A 24,653-nucleotide genomic window follows, 5' to 3' on the forward strand; every position below is an offset into this window, starting at 1 on the left:
TCTGAAAGAGTACTTGGCTTTGTTCCGTGTCTGTAAGTTAATAACACAAAAGCACTGGAGGTGGAGGCAAAGGCACATCTCAAGTGGACACGTTCATGAGCACATGGCCTCCCAGGGGCTGTGTGCTCCTGCAGAAGTGTCTGCTGTGTGTTGTGCTTGCAGAGTTACGCCAGGAATGGGCCCAAAAGAGGGTGGAAAAGGATTTCTGGAGAAGCAGCAAGAAAACACCACGACTATGTTACATTCATAAGGTTATAATTTCAATTAAATCCGTTTAAAGCAGAGCATATCCACAAGAAAGAACAGAGGTGGGAGGGATCCTTGTCAAAATGCTTGGAAGAGTTGTACTCCTGCAGCCTGGATGTCTCTTGTTTATCCCTTGGCATCTCTTCTATCAGCACAAGCAAATCCACACAGTGCCGGGAGGGTTGAGGCTCTGCAACCACTGTGGTGGGGTTGGAGCAGTACCTGAGCACGTAGCAAACCCCTTTAGGCTCCCTAAGTTAATTAAGGGATTTGAGAAGTGTGTCATGCCTCTTTAGCGCTGTTGTGGGTGCTTCATTCTTCATTAAACAAGCATTTTCCTCTAGAAAACCCAGCTTAGAGAAAGGCTTGCAGGGCGATGGCATAATGTGTTTAACTTACAGATGGAGGTGGCATCAGTCATGCTTGGCTCTAGTGATTTTAGCACTGGTGATACCTGTATTAGATTGCCCATGGTTCAATAAAGACTGGGATTAATCACTGAAGGATGTTGGGAGAAAGCCCTTCCTCAGAAGAGGGGGTTTGTGAAGTCTAAACTAGCATCTCTCTAGGGGTTTTCTATGTCTTTAAGAGTCTTAAGGCTTCACTGTTTCATTTGTAGTGGAATGGTGACAGTGACTGCTGTAGTTCCAACACTGATTTCAGTGGGTGCTTTGGAGCAATAAAACATCACTTTAAACCAGCACAATTTAACCAGCTAATTCAGTTATTTGCCAGCTCACTAGAAATACTCATTGTCCCTTAAACAGCCCAAAGAACAACTCATTTCCTCACAAAATAATCACAAAGACCCTGAATATGCTCTTCCCCAGTGCAGGAAAGGCTCCATCCTTTGCCAAGAAATGAGTCTTTCCTTTCAAAAGCTTATTAAACCACTTTATTTCTTAAAGGCACCATAAAATACTAGTGAGTGTGCCCAAAAGCCCGTTGCATAATTTCTTTTGTGTGTTAATAATCCTTTAAATGGCTGCTTTAATTACCTTAATGAAGTGTCTCTTTATAGAAGTATTGGATGCTTTCTTCCTCATTACCTTTTTTAGCCCTGTGTTATCCGCAGAGGCTTGAAACACTTGGATAAGCTGCAGAGCATTTGTTTGCTTTGTCTGAGTCGCTTTTGGCTTTCTGGCTGAATGTGTATGTGGAGAATCATTAGACATTCATTATGGAGGAAAGAAATGACTGGGAAGGAAATGGCAAATAATCCTGGTGGAAAAGGCAGCTACTGTAAAATGACAACGTTTTCCTTCTCGGAATGGGAGTGATGGAAAACAGGGATTTCCAACTGTGAACATCAGTGGATGGTGCAGAAATGGTGTGTCGCAGTATATGGAAGCAGGGCAACTTCCACTAGAGCAGGTTGCTCCAAGCCCCTGTGTCCAACCTGGCCTTGAACACTGCCAGGGATGAGGCAGCCTGTGCCACAGGTAGTTCTTCTTATGCAAAGATACTGAAATGCTTTATAGTGGGGCCACTTGGTTTCATTTCGGAGCCGTGGCTGAGCAGCCTGCACCGCGGTTCTGTGAGCAGCTCCCATCACCTTCACCGCTCGCCTGGCTCCATCAGACAAAACCTGTTTTTCCTAATCCCCGTACTGCACAATCCAGCTGGGATTAGTCTTCACTAATCTTACTTGGTGGCAAAATAACAATTCATCAAAGCCCAGATTGTTTGGAAGAAAAAGGTCATTTTCACAATGGCGCCTTACGTTGTAACAGGGGGTTTTGAGAACTAAGCTTTGAATTGTCCAAACTTGCCTTTTCCTTCCCTTAACAGTTGTGAATATGCCGCTCAAGTGGTTTCCTTTGCCATTTTGACAGTAACATGAAGCTGCACAGACAGTGTCTATGGAGATTGAAATGTAAAGCTCATCTTTTGGGGGCCTTTGATTTTAAAGAGCGCCTCAATGTTATCAAAGTTACTCATTTTCCTGTAGAAAAAGATAGAAAGAATAGAGGCTATGATTTTCTTTCAGGGAAACTGAGTACAGATAAGGCAAGGGGAGCGTGTGCAAGTTGGAAACAATTCCCATCAAGTGCACGGTGACAGAGCTTGTTCTAGTTATGTAGGTTTAGATGTCAGCACCACACTTTCACACGCACATGCTGCAGCATGTCTCGATGCAAACAAACACCACAAAGCGCTCTTGACAGCGTGATTTATCCTGCAGGGACACACGCAGGTAGGGATTTAAAGCAGCAAAGCCGCCCAGAGGAGAAGGCTGCAGGAGAACCCTGGTGTTTTGTGTAGATAACACCACCTGGATTCAAATCACGCCTGGCAGGCGCCATGGAAGTGTTCATTTATAGATATTCTGAAACCCTGCTCTCTTTATGTCGTTAGAACAGGCACAGCATCGCAAGGCTTGGGCGTGATGTGCTCAGCAGAGATGTGATCATATGGAGCAGATGCCTGGGGCCCTTCCAAGAGCATCCACTGCAGCCCGAGTCCACCCCTGCAGGACCACAAGCCACCTCATCCCCCCACTCCAGTCTCTATCTGCCCAGCTGGCTGGAGGGACACAAGGAAATGGGATGTAGTTAAATCCTATGTGGTATTTGCCTGGCTAGTAGCTACTAAAGGTTAAATTAATTAATAGTTAATTAAAGTTAGTTAATTAAAGGTTAATTTAAAAACCATTTTCAAAGAAATAAAACTTTGGGATTAGATGCGATTTCTCCTCTCATGTTTGTAATTTACTCTGATTTTCAGCGCCTCGTTTCACCTTTGATTCCTGCACTGTATCTGGGGGCAGTGGTTAGCACAGACTGTAGAGTTTAAATGACCCCCTTGCCAAACCTGTTTTAATTGATTTCTATCCCTGGGAAAATGTTTATGTTCCTACAGCCTGATGTGGATGGAGGAAAATGGATGCAAACTGTTAATGAAAATAAACAGCAAAAAGGAGCATATCTGTTTGGGTTGCTGATTTGAGTACGATCCTTGTGGTTAGGCAGAGACCTCAAATGCTCCTTTGCTCCTTTTTCTGTTGCCATTTTTATTTCCCTGTGCTCTTCCTGCAGTTCCCTCCTTTCTCCTCAACACCTTCCCACGTCCCAGGCACCAGCACCAGGAGCTCACCGACCCCATTAGACACCTGCTTTCCCACCACTTGGGTTTTGTCTTGGAGCAAGTGGTGCTGTCCTGATACAGGGAACTGAAACAGCGAGTGGTGACAATACACTGAGTGAGGCAGCCCTGTGCTGCAGGGCTGTTAGGCTGTATTTGTCCATTACCAGTATTGATGGCTTCTTATTTGACACCTGGCATCTGCCACCTTCCCCACCAGGAAACCACATCAGTGAGCACACTGCATTTAGATATCCTGTGGGCATCCTCATGGTGGCTGTGCCACCGAGCTGAGCCCTGGGAGTGTGGGTAGAGCTGAATCTTTTTGTCCTCCCAAAATAACCCTCATTTGCTAGGCCTGAGTGGCTTCTAAAAGGAGGTTTTCCATCTTTCCATTAGCTTTCCATCAGAGAGCCGTTGGCAACGATGCCACCGTCCCCGCTGCCTCCTCGGCTCGGGGCTTTCAGCGTTATCAGGATGCAGCCCTTGTGGCATCAGTGTGGGTTTGCTGAGTTTATTTTAATACAAGGAAATAGAATGAGTGAGAAAGGCATTAAAATATGTTTCAAGCAGAGTATTTTTAAATGCAACTAAAGTTTTTGGAAGTGTTTCATTGACGTGCATAATTCCATATGAACAGCTGAGAAAGGTGAAGGTAAAAGGTAAGTGCTTTTAAATGAGCAAGTTAAGACTATGCAGTCAAATGAGGAGTGGAAGCACCCTGGTTATCTGCTACTGGCTGTTCTGCACCAAACTATGTGGGGCAAAGCAAAACCAAATCGATTTTCCTGTCCTTTATGGTATCAGGCTTACAGCCATGGTCTTGGGCTGTCCCTTGCCAGGCTTTTTTACTGTTAAGAGCAGAGGAAGAAAGAACAATGAATGTGTGCTGCCTGGCTGTATGGGCACACATAAAGCAGAGCCTCCATGTACTTTTGTTTGCTCTGAGAGCATCAGAGATGTCAGTGAGTAATTTTTTCTCTTCAGGGCTTTCTTTTTGTTATTATTCCCCATTTTACTCCTCCTTATCCACAGCAGAAGGCAGCTTTGCTCCCTAACCGATTGCTTGCCTGTTTGGGAGTTAAACACAAGGTAAGTGCTGTGATGGACCAGAGTACCCTCTGAGCACTGGTGGGACTGGGCTGAACTGGAAATGCACCTTCCAGACACCCACATGGTGGGTTTACACGAAGGAGAGGGGTTTGGGTGCTCACTGGAGCCTGGGGAACCTGCTGTGTCCCTGGTGCTCCATGGCACAGATGTGTTTGCTGCGTGGAGCCCAGCACGGAGGCAGAGCCATCTGAGGCCACCGAAGCTGTTCCCAAGGACACATGCCATCTGTGTGGAGGTTTGCTCTCCTCCACGGATGTTTCCTTGCCAGGGGACCTCAGCAGCTGCTGCATTCCATTACCAACCACCACCTTTGCAGGCTTTGCCAAGTTTCCTCACTCGAAACCTCTCCTTTTCCCTTGCCATGAAGTGCATTCCTGACACCTCCTCCCTGTCTCGCCATGAATAACCAGCACCCCTCACGCTGGGGATGTGCGGGGGTGCCAGGCAGGGGATGGGATGCGCTCACAGCCCCTGGAGTGAATTATATCCCAATAAATCAACTCTGGTGTGTTTTGCTGTACTTCCACGGCAGATCAAGCAACAGGCAGAGTAACCTTAAGCATTCCTCTAATTAAAATAAAATCCCTCGTGGCCTCTTATATACAGAGAGATATTCCAGACTTCAGGGATGTATAATACTTCCATTATTGATGGGATGAAGCACTGCAGCTCCTTCCATGGGGTTCAGTGGGAGCATTAACAGAGGAGAGGCCAGGCTGGTGAGGAGGGCAGGGAAGGTTTGGCTGGTGCTGTCACTGAGCCTGTGAACACTTGCCTGTATAAATATACATTTATATACAGGGCTGCCTTACGAGGCATCACCTCCAGCACCTGCCCCTCATTTCTGGTCCTGCTTTAACTAGTGTTTGTGGGTTTGCAGAGTTGCACCCACAGTGCAACTAAATCCATTCACGATGGTTGTTTTTAGCATTGCAGGATCACTTCTGGTAAAGCCTCAGCAGTGATCAAAGGACGGGACGTGTTTTCCACTGAGAAACAACCACTCAGAAGCTTTTTTGGGCTAATTTTATGCTTAGTAAGTTGCTCTACCTTGAAGAACAACCCCAAGTAATGTGAGTGTGTAGTGGAAACGTCTGCCAGCCTGGATGGAAATGGTGCTGGCTGTAGCTTCTGCAACATAAACATTACAGAAAAATAGTGTAAATATGGGGGATTCTGTCTTTTTTTCCCCCTCATTTCTTTCCTCACGCAGGCCAGGAAGTGCTACAGCTTAAATAAATCACTGCAGAAGTGAGACTGACCTAAATCGTTCTACACCGCGCAGACCTTCTCGCCTGCTTTTGGAGCAGCTCGTATTTATACCGTGCCAGCAGAGAGTTTAAGCTGTCTGTGTGGCAGTAGCTGCTTCCCACACCCTGGGGAGCTCGGGGGAAGGTGTGAGATCAGCTCCCGTGTGGCTGCTGGGGAAACAGAAGCACCAGCTCAGCGGGTATTGTGGTGCTGCAGCATCCCATGCCTGGCACTGGTGGGATTCCCTGCGCTGTGTGGGAACGCTGCTTTGCATCCAGTTGAGCCGTGCACAAGTGCCCAATTAATTAATGCACAAGCGTCTAATCAGTGAATGCACAAGTGCCCTGTTCATTTACATTTGAGCACCCAACTTGCTCATGCATTAGCACCCAATTAGTGCATCAGCACCTAATCAGTTCACCCATGAGTGCTCTGGAGGTGCAGGAGTGCCTGACCAGTGCAGGAGCAACCAAAAAGGTCCTGTAGTGGACCTGCACAGAATCACAGTGAGCTCATGCACAAGTGCAGGATTAGTCCATGCATGAATTCCCCATTAGTCCCTGCATGGGCACACAGTTGGTTTGCATATGAATGTTAGTGTGCATGACTGCTGAGCTATTCCATGCATGAACACCAATTTACACTGGTTTCCCAGTTGGTTCCTGAAGCAGGGACACCCCATGGGACTGCAGCCTGTGGCTCACAGCAGGGGAGGAAGGAGGAAACAGAGAGGCTTCTATGGATGTGCTGCAGGAGGAAACCCCAAACCTGCAACCACCCCAAAGCAACCCGGCATTGCCTTGGCACCCACAGCTCATCCGAGAGCAATGCTCAACCACAAACCCAACCCCGGTGAGCCCTGTGGCTCACAGGAGCGTGCAGTAGAGGATCCCAAAAGCACTTCCAGCCTTAAGAGATTTAGGAAGCCTTTGATGTGCAGGCAGGGCCCCTTGTAGGACCAACTTCCTTGTAGGACCAAACTCCTTTGTTTACATTGTCTCCAAAGCTATTTTTCACTTCAGAACGGATCAGATTGATGCGAGTTCCCAGCTCTCTGCACCCAGCTGGTCTGTTAGCCAGGGCTGGGCTGCATCACCCCTTATCCCTGGCATGCTCAAGGCAGTTGTGTTCCTAATAGGACCCCTCTGAGATTCCAGGCTCTTATTTACAGCTCCTGCATGAACTGCACACCGCGAGTCACTTGCAAAAACTTGCAGCGAGTGGATGACCTGATTCCATATTAATAAGGCTCACAAGTGGTTTAGTATTAGTTTTTCCTACCTCGCTTGCAGGATGCCAAGGAACGCAGTACCTCCTGGAAAGCAACGTTAGACAAGGAGCCATCTACAGCTTGTCACAGTTTTAAGCCCGTTTGCCTTGGAGATGAGCCCAGGCTGCCCTGCTGTGGTGCCACGCTGCAGCTACCACTGCTCCAGGGCAGATCCAACAAGAGACATGAGCTATTGTCTAGTGCACAAGTAGACAAGTCTAGCTATTGCATAGTGCACACTGGACACCAAAGGGCTTTGGTGCCTTTGGGGACAGGGCATTGCATGGCCCAAGGATGTGTCTGGGGGTTTGAGACCCACTGATCCCAGCAGCAATAATGGGTAGTGGCCCTCTTCCCAGCTGGGGAGCTTGGGGGACAGCTCTAGGGCTGGTTTTTGTGCACTCTGGACTGAAAGCCTTTATAGATTAGGCATGGATGAGGTGCTCGGAGCACCAGGCACAAGGAGAATGTGGTTCCCATTCCCTACGGGACGTGAGAGTAACTCATGGGAGACAGAAATGAACCCAGACTGGATCTGTGCCTCAAAGAGGATGGCAGGTAGTGAAAACACTTTATCATCCCAAATTTGTGAACCATAAACTGAAGGACCTGGGGTCTTATATTGAGTGTTTATGGTCACCAGACCCTCAGCATCAGCATTGCAGGTCCTTGCTGGAGTTTTACGTTTCCTTTTGTAGGGCATTTTCTTTTTCCACGGGATTTATTCAGGTTCTATAGCGGGATTCAGGGAGACAATAACGTACATTAACCAGGGCACTGCAAACTGCTTCACAGACAAGATTGATCAAAGCACAGCCCTGGACTGATCACAAACCCTCCCTCATGCAGTTTGCAAAGCACTTGCCAAAACAATCAACTCCTGGTACAAAATAACAGGTGAGGATGCGGCTGCAGCAGCTGGGAAGCTGGTGGATGGGGACTGCAGCCTGTGGAAGGGCAGATCCACCTCACCCCATGGCTGCCTCATGGGTGGGCTGTCACTTGCAGGGGAGAATACTGCATTTTGTGAGGGGTCTGACCCTGCAAGGCTCCCCCGTGGCAGGAGCTGGGTGCTGGTTGAGCTGCTGGCAGTGCTTCCCTCTCACCCTTACATCTCCTTGCAGCGCATCTCTGCAAGGAGCTGCGGGCTCCCTGCTCGATGCTTCAGCCACAGGAGGATGATTATCAGTGATTGCAATGTCACCAGACAGGAAGAGTGCCCGCAGCGTGTGATGTTCGTGCTCCAGCTGCAGCAGGCAGGGCCTGACAGAGAGGGTTTATGCTGATATGATGAAGTGGCCAAACCTCCCTTAGTGTGGAGCGGCGGCTCTGCTCCAGGGTGCCTGGTGCTCACACACATCCTCTGGGACATGTGGGGAGAGTGAGGAGGGGAATTAATAAAAGAAGGTTCTTTACTTCTGCTGGTTTTATTGATTATTGGTGAAAGAGAGTGACTGATGCTGGAGCCTGGAGAAGCACAAGGAGACACGAGGGAAGGAGACAAAGGTGACATTTCGACAGTCATCTGCTACAGACACATGCTTCAAAATACATCAGTGTGCCACGTCCATGGCAGGGCAGAGCACAAGTAATGGGCTAAGTTATAGCAAAGTAGGTTTAGATTAAATAAGAGGAAAAATCTCCTATGAGGGGTGTTACAGTGGAGGTGCAGGATGGATGCACAGTTTGTGGGATGCTGCAGCCACACTCCCAGCCTTTGGATCCCAGATCTCTGCATTTCTTATGGCAGTTTGTGGGTTTTGACTTCAAATCTCCTGGGATTGGAAATGTGTCCCATGGGAAGTGCGTGGCCACAGGGCAGGAGGAGCAGAGCCTTAGATGGCAAACAGCTCCTCGCTGCCAGGCCCTTTTCCTGTGAATCCCTGTGAAGTGCCTTATATAGTGACTCAGAGGAATTTCTAAATAAATGCTTTTTGTCACCATTCAGGAACGCAGCTCCCTCCCTGGCATCTGGAGCACTTTATTCCATCAAGGCCGTGCTCCTCCACATGCCAAGGGCAGTGCCAAGCCACAGCCAGGCTGTGCTGGGCAGGAGCACAGCTCCTTCACCTCCTCATGCTGCAGACTCTTTGGGGAAGGAGGCAGGATTGATCTGGGAGCCAGAAGCAGCCACTAATGCTGGAGCACACTCTGTGCACCCCTGACTGCCCAGACAGGGCCTTTCCCCCCCTCCTCAGCCCCAAGATCAGCACCTCAGCCCCCTCCAGCCATCCAGAGCCCCTGGAAACAGCACTATAACAATATTTACTCCCGCTGTTGTTGAGATGGGAGCTCATAAAGGGCTGTAGCTAAGCCTGTTACTGCATTAGCACCGGCATGCAGCCCAGCCAAAGCCAGGGGCCCAGCTGGGGTGGCCTGTGCTGACCCAAAGCATGTCAGTGGGTGCAGGGCATCGCCTGCATCCCAGCAGGATGGGCACTGTCCGCTCCCCTTCCTGCAGATGGAGCAAGGAAAGCCAACCTGCAGGAGAAGGCAGGAAAAACACTGCTCCAGGGGTGCAGGGAGAGTATCAGCTCCTTCTCAGAGCAGTGCAGAGGGATCTCTGTGTTTAAGCCTGAGGCTGCAATTTGATGGCTGCAGCCCAACCCTCTGCTCTGGCTGTGTATTCAGTTATTGACACTACTTCTCAGCCCAAGCAGCTCTTGGTGCTGCCATGGGATGTCCACTGCTCCTGTGTGTGGTGCCAGGCAGAGAGCAGGGAGCCACAGCCATTCCCAACTGACGCACTTGATGTGTTTGGGGTCTGAGGGGATGCTGACGCCCTCATATTACCTATCTGAAGGCAGGTCCTGTGCCACCAGCACTGGGTTTACAAACTTAGTGCAGCCTCACTTTTGCTGCTGCTCTCTGGCTCCTGCAGTCTTGCTGCTGAAGCTCAGGTAAATTTGGGAATAGTAAATATCTTACTTGCTGGTGGCAGTTTTGACCAGTACCTCAGAGGCTGCAAAGGTCACACCATAAAATACCCATCTCATTAGCCAAAAAGGATCAGCCCATTCATGGGCTGCCTGCTTGAGCGGCAAATACACAGCCATGGAGTGAACTCCAGCCTGTCCCCTGAGTGCTGTTACCAGCTGTAGGCTTGTCCTCCCTGAGCAATCACATTAGATAGATTCCAGTACCTGGTTCTCAAGGCCACGCGTGCAATTAACACTGGTCTCGTTGAGAGCCGGATGAGCGCAGGCAGCACCGTCTCCATCTCACCACTGCTCACAGCAGGGAACCGGGACTGTGTTCTGCTGGGCTTTCCTTCAGGTGGTTCCTTTCGCTCGGCACCTCTGCTCAGGTGAAATGGAGCAACCCAAGCAGGGGCTGGCAGGTGTCCATGGCAGCCGGGCCCATGGGGCAGGTGCGTGCCCGGAGCTCCAAGGGGCCGAAGCAGCAGCATTGCAGCAGCGTGCCAGGATCCCGCTGGGTGCTCCCTCGCTGCCAGCCCCAGCGCAGGGGTTATGAGCATGAGTCTCCTTTGCTGTCTCCCACCCTGAGGTGTGCACGCAACGATAGCATGAGGTTTGACTGCCAGCCCCTGCCCGCCGCAAGGATCCTGCCACAGCGATGCTGTGGTGGATACACAGCACTTTATCCTGCTCTGATGGCACTGGCACCTGCTCACTTGCTAAGGCTGAGCTTTACTACGGCTTTACTTCAGGCAGAGCAGTAATGCAAACCAGGGTATCACAGTGCTGCATGGGGAACAGAGTTCAGCAGTTACCCCGCAGGAGATCAGGTCTACCAGAGGCAGCCGGCCCCTCCCAGGGGCTCACGGTCACCGCGGGATCGGGGTCCCCAGGGCAGAGGGGACTCCCACAGAGGAGCCATGGCTCCTTAAGGCAGCAGAGACCGCTCCAAAGGAATCAGCGCGCCCGGGATCGGGGGCCCTGGGCCGGTTCTTGGGGGTCCCGGCGGCTCCGGGACCCGTTCCCTCACAGAACCGGGGTAGCCCCGCCCCCGCGAGGCCCCGCCCCTCTCCGCGCTCGCCCCGCTGCATTGTGGGATGAAACAGGATGTAGGCAGAACAGCGCGGGCGGACGGGCCGGGGCGGCGGGGAGCGCCGCAGAGCAGCCAATAAGAGCGCGGCGTTCCGGGCGGTGTAGCCAATGGGGAAGCGACGGGCCGCGCGCCGCAGCGGGCGGGGCGGTATTTGAGCGCGGCGCGGCGGTGAGGCGCAGAACGCTCGGCGCGGCGCACGGAGCGGAGCGGGTTGAGGCGGAGCGGTTCCGGGGCCTTCTCACACCTCCTTCTGGTCCGTGCCGTGCCTCGCCCTCCCGGGGTGGCCCTGTCACTGTGAAGGTGAGCGACACTCTCCGCCGACCCGGATGGTGGGTACTGGTTGCTCCGTGTGCGAAGAGGTGGCGGCACGGCCGGCCGGCCGGGAGGGAGGCGGGGGTAACGGCTTTGGCCGGCCGGCGGTTGCGGCCTGAAGGGAGCTCCCGGCGGCGCTCGGAGCCCGCCACGCCCCGGTGGTTTGTTGCCGGCTCCGCTCCGGGCAAGGTCACCGCTGCCTCGGGCGGCCCCGGGGCTCCCCCCGTGAAGGTCACGCGGGGCTCGGGCCTGCACATGCGCCCGGCTCCTGGGAGCGTCTCCCCGGGCCCCCTTGTGCCGTGGTGGGGAAGGGGCTGTGCCGCACCTCTCTTCTAGGATCGTGATTGAGGAAGTGGTAGGTGCTAGGCTTGGGCCTCATCGCCACCTTCGGGCTCCGTGCTGTCCTGGTGGAGAAGTGATGGGTGCTGGGCTTGGGCCCTGTCCTGCCCAGTGAGGGAAAAAGTGCGTGCGGGAGCTTGTGCCTCATCCCGTTTCTAAAGCTGCATCTTGTCCTGGTGAGGGAAGGAGCAGGAGCTGGTCTTGAGCATCATTTAGCTCTCAGAGTCCCATCACTGCCCTGCTGGGGGGAGTGGTTGGGTGCTGGACTTGGCTGTTACGCTCTTTCTAAGAGCTCATCTTGCCCTGGTGAGGGAAGGTTTGGGTGCTGGTTTGGGCCTCACCTCCCACCCCAGGACTTCATCCTGCTCTAGAGTTTCTGCTGGGACTATGGCCTTTTCTTCCTCAAGGCTGCATCCTGCCCTGGGCTGGGGAAGGGGTGGCTGCTGGAGTGGTACTGTTCTGCCTCCCAGCCTTGTCCTGTCCTGGGTTGGATGCAGAGGCCTTGTGGTTGTTGTCTGAGAGGGCCACACTCAGGTGGTGAGGCCCTGAGGGCTAGCCATGATGTTGTGGTTTAGGGACAAGAGGTGTATGTGGTGTTGCTGGGATGCTTGTGGGGAGGATGCTTCTGTAATCCCGTGGGGTAATGAGCTGGGACTGGGGCCCTGCCCTGTGTTGTGGAGTGGGGTGACCCCTGGAGCTGCTTCCTGCCCAACTATGGGTACAGGGGACCATCTCTGCAGCAGTACTGTCAGCTGCCAGTCCCTGCTGTGGGTTGGCCTGTGAAGGATGCTGTGCTGTGGAGCAGTGTGGTGCTGTGGGGAGGGCAGCACTTGCAACTCTGCTGAAGGAGAATCGTTCTCCTTTTCTATGGCGCTGTTGGCCCTTGGCAGTATGGGCCTGCACTGAGATGCTCCTTGCCTAAACAATGAGGAAAGGAGATGCTTTTTGCAGGTCACTCCGTGGCTGGTTATGTAATGGCCCTCTGAACTCAGCATGTAGCAGAGGTATGTGAAGGCTTGATGTGTGTGAGAGCTTGCCACTCCCCCTAAAGAAGCTTTCCTGGAAGAATGAGCCACGAGTGGATGTTTGCTACTTCCTTTCCCTGTGGGCTGAACCCCCAGAACACTTTTTTCCAAGAGACTGCAAATCTACAGGCGGTTGGTTGGGCTGCTGTGAGCTGTACCTTGTCCTGCTGGGCTTTCTGCCCCCAGTTTAAACCACAGCATGGAGAGGAGCAACCTGCCTGGAAGTGGCTTTTCCAGAGCTGTGGTAGGGGCGTGTGCTCTCTGTTGGCATTTGAGCTCAGTTCCTGTCATTCCTCCTGATGCTATTAGCGTATGTTAATAGCAGTGCTCTATTAAACATTGTATCTAAACCGTATAAATTAAGGTTGCAATAGAAGCCTTCAAGTGCAGGCAGAGTGAAGAATTGAAGTATTGTAATCATAGGGCTGCAATTATGTAAGTGGATTCTCTTTCTCTCTGGGTAGCAGGCTCCTTTAATTGCTGTAACAAAGCTACTCCTTCAGTTTTCTGGGACTATTCCAGGAAGTGATCATTGCAGCAGATTTTCTTCACTCCCCAGTAGAGCTAAAAATGTGTAGTTTCACTATTTCAAAACATGCTTGGTAGTATCATTCAAGACTTAGAGCACTGTAAAAAGACTTAGAGGTGCCTTGCAGGCTTAATTGGAGGTACTCCTTGTCATTAGGGAGCTTATTCCCATATTTTTTAACATGCTCTGGCAAGAGCTGCTGTCAAGATGAGCAACTGGTTCTTGGTGAAGACCTTTGCTTGACCAGTCCCCCAGATAAAACATGTGCCTCCTGACTGGGCCTCGTGTGGCTGGGGGGGTTGCAGGGGTCTATTGGAGGCAGGTCTGCACAGGGCTCCTTCTGCAAGGCAAGTGTGTGGCCTTTGCTTGAAGAAAGGCTGCAGGGCTGGGATTGCCCAGTTTCTGTTTTCTCCAGTAATACAGACTGTGCTGGAAGTTTCCCAGTGCTCCGTGTCTCCCTGGGAAGGCCATGGCAGATCTATGTGCAAGTGGCTTCAGGGACTGGTATGACAGAGTGAAGGGGGCTGCATGCTCAGCTGTAGTATACAGCTTTTGAGTTTTACTAGCACTGGTGTGCTGGTGTCTGACATCTGTGGTGTGGCTCTCAGGTGGGAGGGCAAAAAGGAGGCTGCTTTGCCAGGCCCTGGCTGCGCCAGCTCTGTGATGGGGCTTGCTTCCCCTGCCCCTGTTTCTAGGCTGCAGCATGGTGTTAACCTGTTTCTAGCTCATCAGACCAGCTTTGTCCCGTGGGAACAGCTGAAGTCTGGGTTACTGAGGTTGAGGGAATGATGATAGGCTGAATGTGGAACAACAACACTCCTTCCAGGCTAAACTAGCAGTGGTAACTATAACACCTGGGATGGTGGTGGAATAAAAGCACTGCTGCTAACATATGCTTCCTGAGCCTCCCTATTGGTGATGGGCAGTCTGGGATCTTGCAAGGCTCTGAACAGATGATGCTCCAAACTGCTGGTGCTCCTGGAAGGCAAACTTGGCTTTAGCCTACTGATCTATAGGAGGGTTCTGGCTCTCTGCAGATCCCGTCTCCTCCCACACAGTAAGCTTTATCTGCATGAATTTAATTCAGGTGTTGATGTTGGGCTATCTTTGATCTCACCTCCAGGCACTGCCAGTGCTACAGTGCTCCAGCTGTAAGGTGCACCTTAGCCTACAAGGGACTACTGTAGGCTACCCTGTGAAACTCACCCTGGCTGTAACAGGGGGCTTGTAGTATCTGCTTGTGACGCAGCGTGCCATAGAAAGGACAACCTCTGATGCACAGGAAGCTTCTCCTGTCTTGGGAAGGAATTAAAGGATTCTATGTTCTGTCTTAGGTTCACGATGTCTGACAGAAAGGCTGTGATCAAGAATGCAGACATGTCTGAGGACATGCAGCAAGATGCTGTGGACTGTGCTACACAGGCAATGGAGAAGTACAACATAGAAAAGGACATTGCAGCATATATAAAGAAGGTAACTACGGGATGAGGGGGCTGAGACTTCCTGAAGCTCTTAAGTATGTGTGCCTGTCGTGAGCCTGAGTGTCTGAGGTTTGATATGTGTGTGTTTGGAGGGAGAAGGTGCTTTCTTCTTGGCTTTTTTACTGCTGTTCCCAAGAGGATGGAATGACTTCTCCAAGGTCAGAGAAGGGCTATGGCAGAGCTCTGGCAAGCTCTGAGCAATGTTGAGTACTGTCCCTCTGGATTTGCCAGCCTAGAAAGAGCTGGCTGCAGTCTCTGTTTAGGACTTGCTCCAGAGATGCTGCTGCCTCACTTGCAGTACCAGTGCAGGGTGGGATTACTGATTCACTTGAAGTGGGCAGCTGTGCACGTGCAGTTCTCCCCAGTGTGTTCCTGGCTCTGGGGTGGGTGGTGTGGAGGAGGATGGGGCCTTGTGCTGGCTGTTGGGATTGTGCAAGGTGCTGCTTTAAAAACATGCAGGCGGCTGCCCTGGCTTGGGAAGAGGTGTCTCTTGCTTGATGGCATCTGGGGAGCTGTAAGTTCTCTCTGTAGCCACTTCTCTGAATGGTCAGGCAAAGAGCTTTTGAAGGAGGAAAGTGACTTCATAGAGAGTGCAGTCCTGGCACCTGGCTTTTGGGCCTTGCTTGTAATCTAAGCTTGAATAGAAAGGGTTCAAAGGTGTCTCCTAACCTCTCTGATCACTTTGAGGCAAGACTTCTCTCAAACTGCTTGGGGCAATGAAGCCTGTAAAGTGAGTGAGTGGCACAAAAAAGGCATCTGAAAAGAAGCTGCCCTTTATTTCCTGTGATTGTGTTGGGAGGAGGAAAGCAATTTGATGGCCCTTCATGCCCTGGCAAGAAAGCCTTTTCCTTACTTTAAAGGTTACCTGCAAAGAGCTCAAACTGTCTTGCTGCTGTCTGAGGACTAACACTGGCTTTAATCTTGAACGTTTGGTCTGTTCTTTCAACTCTGTCTCGGTGGAGGAAAGGGTGTTCTTGGAAGCTGTGTATTCACTAGAGGGAAAAAAATGGTCTTTAACCCCATCTTAACTGCTAAATAGAAGACTATTAGGCCAGCATTCAACTTATCACCTTGGACCTCTCAGGTCTCCATGTGCTGCCTGGCCTGTAAACTTGCCTGCTTGCTTTCAGTGTACATTATCTCTCCTTTATGTGAAGAGACCCCAGCAGTAAAAGCCAGACTTCTCCATCCTTATTTTAGGTGACCTTTAAGCTCAAATGCTTTTGCTGGAACAGACATGCCAGAACCTTATTTTTTGTGAGTGGGTTTGGAATGGGAGAGGAGAAATATTCCCCTGAGCAAGCCTACACACAGGGCTTGAATAGGCTGTACCAAGCAGAGCTCTTGTGTCTGCTCGTTCTGCCAGGGCTGATGGGTGCTCCAAGGCTCAGAAGCTGATTTGCTTGTGTTCGATCATTCAAGCTATCCAGTGCAGAGGTCTGGTTGCTTAATATGACAGTGTCTTGCAGTGGGGAATCAAAAGATGCTGGAGGTGGGAGGAGAGGCAATAGTGAGTGGACAGAACCAGCTAAGAATTCGTGCTTAGAACTATTTTCATGTGGGCTTTCTTGGCCTTAATGCCTCTCTTCTCTTTCTTCAGGAATTTGACAAGAAGTACAACCCAACTTGGCACTGCATTGTTGGCAGAAACTTTGGCAGCTATGTAACACACGAGACAAAGCACTTCATCTATTTTTACTTGGGTCAGGTTGCAATTCTTCTCTTCAAGTCTGGATAGGAAGTAGGAGCAAGTGAAATTCGGACTGTAATGCACTGATGGCTGAAGCCACGACTCCCTTTAACATGGCTATGCCGCTGCATGGACTGTATACTATATTTAATGTGTATATGTTGCAGTAAAAATCTACTTCTGTTTAGTTGCCTGGGAAGAAGGCGGCATTTTTTTGTTACTGCTTTTTTTGGTTGTATTGCACTAGGAAACCTGTAAATGCTTAAAACAATGGCCTTTACGTGGGAAGAAATAAAACTATTCCACAACAGCTCCCTCAGTGGTAACTCCTTCTTTGAGGCTGGGAAAACTTCTTTGGGCAGGCCAAAAGATCCTGACTTCCTTACTGAGTTTTATTAGACTGTTAATCTTGTAAAGAGGAGCAAAGCCAGTGTGAGCCTCTGTACCCACCCTGCAGACTGTAGAGAGCTGGCTCTCCCAGTAACCTCAGTGCAGGTACTTAGACCTTCCCTGAAAGCTGGTGGGGTGGCTCTTGATTATGTGGCTTTCACACCGAAGTTGATCTCCACCTCGGACTGTGATAAACAGGCTTGCAGCTGGCACCCTCAGTGTTCTCTTTCAGTGTCCATCACTGTATTTTTGGCGCTGCTGAAACATTGACCTAGACTTGTAAGCCAACTCAGCCTGGTCTAGAAGACTTCAACAGCCATCCCCCTGAGCTGCTGCTTGCTGCAGAAAGTGGCATTCTGTGGCTGAAGTCTTTAGAGCTTGACACTGAGATCTAAAGCCACATGGCCCATCCCCGCAATGGAGTAGGATATCAAATTGGTGACTACTGACAACAGCTCTATTTGGCATGTTCTTAGCCAGTTGTCTCAACACTGCCTTAACTCGATGCTCTCCTTAAAGCAAGTTAGTCATGTGGAAGACTTGTAAGTGGCCACTGTCTCCTTTTTTTATTTTCTGTAGCTGATAAGCTATTTCTGGAGGAGTGTCCTCCATGTTCTGATATCTGCTTTTGTTCTTAAAGCACAGTACCAAGAAGTTAAACTTACATGTGATGTTTGTGTGAAGGAAACTCATGTGACATCTGCTTCAAAGGCAGACAAATGTCTTGGTCTCCAATAGGTTCAGCAGTGATGTTGTCTTAGTATGTACTGACTTTTGGATTATGCTGCAGGAAGTTCTTCTATCTGGGTGTGGAGAAATGCTGTGTGATGGCAAGTAAATACCTGGTGCTTGTCATCAGGTCTGTTTATTGGTTTGTTAACTGATGCACAGACAATATCACTAGGCTGGTTGCACCTAAGTTGTGTCACTGAGATGATCTTTGTGTTGGTAATAAGTCATTGCTGGGGGGGTAAAAGAGCAGTGAAGGGACTCTTTGTTGTGAAAAGACTTGATGACCCAGGTTGATGACTTCCTGAAGTAAAAGTCCGTCTTGTCTCTGTGCAAAATCCAAAGTATGCCTAATTTTGTAATATCGATAGAACAATGTTGTAACTAGAACGAATGTAGCTGTCATAACTTCACGTTGATGGAAATGTCTGCACTGGGGTAACATGCCTTGGGCTGTCTGGGGCACTCGTGTGGTCTTTGTCTATTCAGAACTCCACTGGGGGTCTGAAAGGAGAATGTTTTGGGTTTGGTTTTTTCCAAGCATGAGTCTAATGTGAATCTGTTCACGGTCTCTCGTGGAGCAAAGTCTGTTCCCTTCATAACTGCAATGGCTCAAATACCATTTATTTTTTTCTTTTTTTTTTCAAACATTAAAGGTGAATTGACACATTTAAACAGCTTCTAGTTTCTTCTTCGTTACCGGCTGTCCCAAGCAAAGCCAGCACTTGTCCACAGAGGGTGCGCAGTGAGTTCTTTGCCCTTGAAGGTGCTAATGACCCAAAGGAGGCATGTCTGCAGAGGGAGAACCTCAGCCTGGGGAGTGCATGTGGCCAGTCTGCTGGTGCTGACTTCCAGCCCTGCTCCAGACAGTGGGACTGAGGGGAGTGTGTCTCTGCAGGCAGCCCTGATGGGATGCTGCTGTGCTCAGTAACCTGGATGTGCAGGTTCTGGGCCTAATCTCTTAATGACCCCAGTGGAATGGGTTGCTATAACAGCTGGGGCCTTGGCTTCTGGGTACTCTGCGCTGTCTCTCTGCTTTGCAGGGAATTAGGCTTCCCCTTCAGGCTTCCTCCCTGCGCTCAGGAGAAAGGTGAGATCCAAAACTCTTGCTGGTTGCCTGAAGCTGATGTATATTTAATGCCTCCAGCACTGCAGGGACTGTGGGCTTGGCCTTAAACAACCCCCTCAGCTTGCTATCTTGCTCCTGATGCAACCTGAATGTGGGGTTGTGGCCTCCTGGTATTTTGGAAACGTTGTGGGTGCCTGCCAAGCGCTGTAGTGTAACAGCTCTGCTGTGGGACAGTAACACCAGCATGAGAAAGGAGGGGAAGCTGAGCTGCAGACAACCATGACTCATGCAAAGCAGCTCTAAAATGAGCTGAACCCGAAACTCCTGAGCAGGCAGCAGTGTGGCTGTTACACACAAGCAATCTGCTGTAACCTACGCCTGGCAGTGCTGAAAAGCAGAGGTGGTTTCTCCTTTGGGGAAGCTGGGAATGATGCTCCTCCCTCATTAGTCCCAGTCAGCCTTTTAGCTGGAAGTGTAGGTGCAGGGTTTAAGCAGGTCTGGCCTGGTTAGCTCTGGGTTAACACTGCAGCTCCGGGAAAGCTTCTTGTGGGATGGTTGGGTCCCCTTGGTGCAGAGGGCTCTTAATCAAAGCAAGTGCAGCTGCAGCATAGGAGGGCTCATCCAAACCTGAGGTGAGGAGCTTCCCCAGCCCCAGTTCCACCCTTCCAGCCATGAATCCAGTGCCTGTGGTGCTGCTGTAAAGGGATGGATGGGGAGGCCTGCCCTGGCTGGAGGGACAGAGTTGACACATGCGAGTAGAAACTGAGTTTGGTGCTTCCTTGGATGTGTCACTGCAGTGGGAGTCCTGCTTCAGGCTCAGGAAGAGAAGCTTGCACTCACTCTTAGCAATTAGGCAGTGAAACTGCGCCCTAAGCCCTGCAGTGGACACTGGGTACTCAGCCTTCCCCCTAATCCATCCCTTGCATAGCCCTGGGGCTCTGGAAGACACAAACTGCCCCAAGGTGTGCAGAGCTTCCCTCTAAAGGGCTGAGGGTGATTGATGCAAGGTGTTAACACAGAGCTCTCTGTCCTTGCTGCCAGCCCCTCGGCCTCCCCAGCAGCTGCAGGACACAGCTTTTGCCTTTGGCTTTTTCCATTGCTGGGCTCCGCTTTGTCTCCGGTTTCCACCAGGCGCAGGTGTCCTGCATTGAGCATTAACTGTTCCCGTGCTGGAGGAGCCAAGGGTATCCCCAGGATGGCTGCTCCGTTTCAACGGGGGCATGAAGGTGTTTGGAAACATCTGGATGTGGGGCACTGGCTGGAAGGTATGTATCCGGGGAAAGAAATTGCTTCCAGATGTGCTTGGGCAAAATGCCACTGAAGTGTAAACTCAGTCCATGTTACTGCCTTGCTTTACAAGGTTCAGAAGATGTCTGCTTGCAGGGGAGCCTGAAGTGCTTGTGGGTGGGGGTCTGGGTGCAGGGCAGTGTCTGCAGATGTGCGTGTGTGTTTGCTGTGGGTAACTGTGGTTTGTGGTTGGAGAGAGTGTCCTGTTACTTTCTGTTGTACAAGCCAAGTTACTCAGTTCCTCACATGGAATATTTCTTCCAGATGTGGCCTTTGTGGCACTGGAGAGCAGGCAGGCTGTTTGTGGGTAGCTGTGCTCCATGTGTGTAACTGCTAGCCATGATCTGGGATTCATTCTGTGGAGGGAGCATGGTGCAACGCCCCAGGAGAAGGTGTGAGCAGGGAAAGCCAGCCTTGGTCTGCCTGGGGCACAATGTTCTTCCCTTTCTCCATGACCACTTAGGACTCCAGGAAGGGAAAAAGTGATGGCAGCATCCTCCCCACCCTGGGCATCCTGCACAGGGACCGGGCGTTGCACCCTGCTCCCATGGGAACACCCAGGCTGCGTGTCAGTGCTCTCCTTCCCTCCCATCCAGCCTCAAGCACGCGGAAGCAGAGCCTGCTGCTGGTGAACGTGGTACCCAGGGGATGGATCCTTCTCTCTGTGCTTTTGTGGGAGATTTGAGATGAAGACAGAGGACATGGAAATGGTTTTTACCTCACTTTCAGTCTCCATGGGGTAAGTCCTTAGGAGGCCGGTGGCACGCGGGGAAGGAAGCAGGGCTGTGCCATCCCTGCCCACTCGAGGTTTCCCTGCTTTGTTCTATTTATTGAGCAATGATTCCAACACCCTTTCTCAGACTGTGACTCATAGCAGCAGTGTCTGTGCATAAGCCATGTGTCTCAGAGTGCTTTATAGATACAGGAGCTGCAGGAGTCAACTGTGTTTATTAAAAGATGATCAGATGCTTCCTCCCTTAAGGCAATGTCTCACTGAGGCTGAGTAATAACTCATTACCAACGAGACAAATAACTGCTTATTGTCAGGTCAGTGCCTCCACCAGCCCTGCTGTTAGGGGGTAGGCACCTTGCTTCTACTGCACTGAGCACCAGTGGTCTCAGCACCCAGCACAGCCTGAGCAGGGGCAACCCCAGGTGCTGCTTTGCTCTCAGGATGTGGCCTTGGGTTAAACTGGAGGGACAGTTTTATCCAGCCCTGGTGTAGCTTGTTTCCTCCTGCCTGTGGGCACAGGCTGCTGTAGTGGCCTCACTGTCCACTTCTGTCCCAGCTGGGGACTGAGATCAAATGCACAGAGCTTGCTGTGGCCTGGTGGAAAACCCAGTTTCCACAGCTCTCATCCCATCTCAACCACAGCTCTCATCCCATGCAGGCCTGGTCAGAGGCTTTCCTCAGACGCCATCCTCTGGCGTGGCTGCCAGCGGCCATGGCACCTCTCCATGTCCTTTGTTCCCTCCCTTGCTTACACATCTCCATTGATTTATGGCTGTTGCAGAGCAGCCTGACTGCAGCTCAGCTGCTTGCCAGACCCTGCCTGCCTGTGCCCCTGGCCTGCTGGACAGGGAGGCTTCTGGGGAGAGATTCAAGCCCTCCATGCAGTAGGCCCCCCTGCATTTAAACACACCCCCGGCCTTTTCTTTCACCTCCTTGCATCCCGGGTGTGAATGGAGTGCTTTCAGGGGGAGGGGATTGCTGGGAGCTGTGCTCTCCCTGTGCATTGGTTGCAGCCCATAAAAGCATCCGAGGAATTCACCACAGCAGTCCCTGTGCAGGGTGAATGCAGTGAAAGCTGCCCTTTGTTCCTGCAGCCCTGGCCGCTGAGTCCTACCCACTGATGGGGCTGGAATCTGCAGAGCTGGATGTGTGCTCCCACCAGCCCGTTGGCCTGAGCAACCCCTGTGTGGGTGCCCCGGTGCACTGAGGCCATCGGGAAGGGTTTTCCCGTGTCTTACCCCAGCCAGGGTGAGCAGCAGGGGGTGAGCAGCATGAGGAGGACTTCCCCAAGGTTTGCCAGCAGGGCTGAGCTCCAGGGTGTACACACAGCGTGCCCCAGGCTTTAGCTGCTGAAGCTGAGTCAGAGGAATGTAAATCCCTTCTTACACAGATCTCTTTGCACCAAGGGCTTGATTACGGGTTTGGGGTTTAATCTCATGCCCTTCTCACAGGCAGGAAAGGACCCAGGGCTGTCACGGAGCTGGGACGTGCCTCTGCTGCAGCCTGCACGCAGGCAGCTGGCACCCGGCCTGGAACATGGCTCTGGAAAGAAAGAAATGCCTTTTTGTTCTTGAGGGAAGCCCAGAATGCTTCAGCAAGGACAAAACCTCTCAAATCCACTTCTAAAAGCCCTTATTTCTCTTAAGGGTTCCAAATGCCCGGGGCCAAAAGTGTCTGCTCCTCTGTGGCCTTTGGGTCAGCTTGGATGGGCTCAACTTGGACCCACATTGTGAAGGCTCCCTTTGAAACCATGGTTTGTGGAGGGGCTGCACCCATGTGTCCTCCTTCAGCAGAGACCCACCCATGGGTGCTGCTGTCCCCCTGGCCAGGGGTCCCAGGACCTTTGCGGTGTTGTAATTAGCAGCAGAAACCCATTGGGTGACTCAGCACACATCGGGTGCCGGGCCAGGGCTTTGACACTGCTGCTGTCCTCCAGCACTGATGAGTGCAATTCAGGCAGAGCCTGGGCTGGCTGAAGATACAGGGACTTAAATGCTTTATAGAAAATCATTAAGCAATTAAATCCGGCAGGTCTCGCATCACAGAACGAGCAGCTTGAGGTCTGCAGTAAACAGGGCAGCGCTTCCTGGTCGGTTGGGATGTCTTCTTGGAGCCCTAACTCCAAGCCGGGCTTCCGAGTAACTATAATTATCTCCTAATTGCCATTATTGTTTAACGTTTTTAGCAGTTGCAAGTGCAAAGTGTTGGTTTTCCATGCGGATACAATCAGGAGCTGGGGTTCACAATGAAAGCAATTAAAATCCTGTGATTATTCCAAGCCTGCATGTCTCTACAACAGCTTCAATGTGCATCACTTGCCAAGGCATAGGCTAGAAACTCAGACAAATTTAGCATTGATTTAGTAACCCAGCAGAGCTCCTACCCCTCACTGCCTCCAGTGATTTGCATCTACGGCACTTTTGGAAGGATGAGGGGAGGGGAAAGAAAGCATTTTCTAGAATACATCCCTGGGGAATATCCAGCGGAGATAAAATTATGCACATGAATTATGCATCTGAATTGTGATTTCACTCCTATTTTTGTTGGGATTAGCTCATGTTTGGTGTGTATCCCTGGCAGGTTGCTGGCGGTTCCAACTCCCAGCAGGTCGCTGTGATTTCGGGTCCTGTGTTCCTGGCTCCTCACAGAGCTTCCTGGGATCCAGCCCAGCGGTGACGGCAGCCCCTGCTCCTTCATCCCTCGTGGGCTTGGGCAGGTAGATTTTCTGTGTTAATTCCTCAGTCTCTAATGAGAACAGATTTAGGTCTGGAGCTCCAAAAGCAAGTCTGTGCTGTGTTGTGTAGAGGTGTGTGCAGGCTCTGCTCACACCAGCCAGGCTTCACCTGATTCGGAGAAAACTCCAGGAACAAACTTGCCAACAAAGTTTTCAAGCTGACAAGCAGGTATTCTTTATTGCGGCGCCGGGAGACACGGGGGATAAATCCTCCTAACGTGTGTCCCCGTACTGCTATTCAAGCCACCCTTATATAGTCACTGGGCATACATACATATTCATGAGGCTACGTATGGATTACATCATTTTCCAGAGAGTTCCCCGCATGCGTACAGAATTGTGGTGGTGGTCTCTGAGGGTCGGTTACTTCTTCCAACGATCTTCATCACTTCTGGCAGCCTTTGAAGCACGCGCAGTAGATGCTCATACCAGTTTAATTGGTTCGTTAGCACCAGAGACATAATAATCCTCCTATCCTCCTACTTATCAGTTAGTTTAACTGTAGCCCATCCTGGACACCTGCCATTCCCAGATACTCCTTATCCCTGGGTCCTGTTCTTCTAGACTGTTTTTCTTAAAACTAGGCCAACTATAACGATTTATCTTGTGAGAATTCTTAGTATGTTCTCCAGTTGTACTCTGTTTTTTTTCTCTATGTATCCTGCACCTCAGTAATTTTCCATTGTTACTGTTACAAAGCCATCAAACTTAACATTACTTAAAACTTCTTATAAAAGTTTCTATATCCCATTTTGTGATTTTGTGCCCCTTTGTCTCACACCACAGTCCCCTGGGTCCCCATCATCTCCCAGGAAAGGCAGAGATGGAAGCATCCCAGCTTCTGCCAGCTCTGGGAGGATGAATCCTCGGGAGAGGAGCATGAAGGCAGTAGCAGTGTTCCCAAAATCTGGGAACCGAGTTCTTGTACCAGGCTCGGCTGCAATGGCCCTTATTACAGGGGAGGAATTATCCCAGCTATGGAATCATGTCCCAGTCTCTGCTGCTGCCTCGCACTAAGATCCTGATAACCCAGCAGTTGTTTGCAGGAGAGAGTGAGATTAGGGAAGGATTTCAAGTAGTTGTGTCTATTGTTCAGTGCAAACAAGCCCAGAGCCAGTGCTGTTTGTCCTCTCAGCTGGCCACAGCCTGGGAAAACAGCCGGGAAGGCTGTGAGACACCCACTGAGTATGGGGGGCTGAATGTGCACATGCCTATGGGGATTGGTAGATGTGCAGCGGGGTGCAGGTAGATCCGGTCCCAGGCCTGTATTACCTGCATGCACACTTTTGCAAGCATCCCTTTTTCCAAGGAAAGACCAGCAAAGGCAGGATTGATGGAAACAGTGGTGTTTGGGAAAGCC

At 51.0% G+C, this 24,653-nt stretch overlaps 1 protein-coding gene across 2 annotated transcripts; it reads left to right on the forward strand.

Annotated features, from left to right (window-relative positions):
* Nucleotides 1–11,115: 11,115 nt before the first annotated feature.
* On the forward strand, nucleotides 11,116–16,661 carry DYNLL2 (dynein light chain LC8-type 2). 2 transcript variants are annotated; one of them, XM_061363356.1, is made up of 3 exons: nucleotides 11,116–11,275; nucleotides 14,515–14,653; nucleotides 16,262–16,661. In XM_061363356.1, the coding sequence occupies exons 2-3, from the start codon at nucleotides 14,522–14,524 to the stop codon at nucleotides 16,397–16,399; spliced, it is 270 nt and encodes an 89-aa protein (XP_061219340.1). In that variant the 5' UTR covers nucleotides 11,116–11,275; nucleotides 14,515–14,521; the 3' UTR covers nucleotides 16,400–16,661. The 2 variants fall into 2 exon arrangements, with proteins under 2 accessions (XP_061219340.1, XP_061219339.1); XM_061363355.1 differs by lacking the exon at nucleotides 11,116–11,275 and having other exon boundaries at nucleotides 14,496–14,653.
* The last annotated feature ends 7,992 nt before the right edge of the window (nucleotides 16,662–24,653 follow it).

The sequence above is a fragment of the Neopsephotus bourkii genome, unplaced genomic scaffold, assembly GCF_033783945.1.
Source record: "Neopsephotus bourkii isolate Nb327-2 ecotype Australia unplaced genomic scaffold, CSIRO-AGI_Nbou_v1 NB_1154, whole genome shotgun sequence".
NCBI lineage: Eukaryota > Metazoa > Chordata > Aves > Psittaciformes > Psittacidae > Neopsephotus > Neopsephotus bourkii.

Coding starts and splice junctions, on each gene's coding strand:
- DYNLL2 (XM_061363355.1), top strand. CDS start 14,501: ATGTTCTGTCTTAGGTTCACGATGTCTGACAGAAAGGCTGTGATCAAG. Junction 14,654..16,261: donor TTGCAGCATATATAAAGAAG/GTAACTACGGGA, acceptor CTCTTTCTTCAG/GAATTTGACAAGAAGTACAA.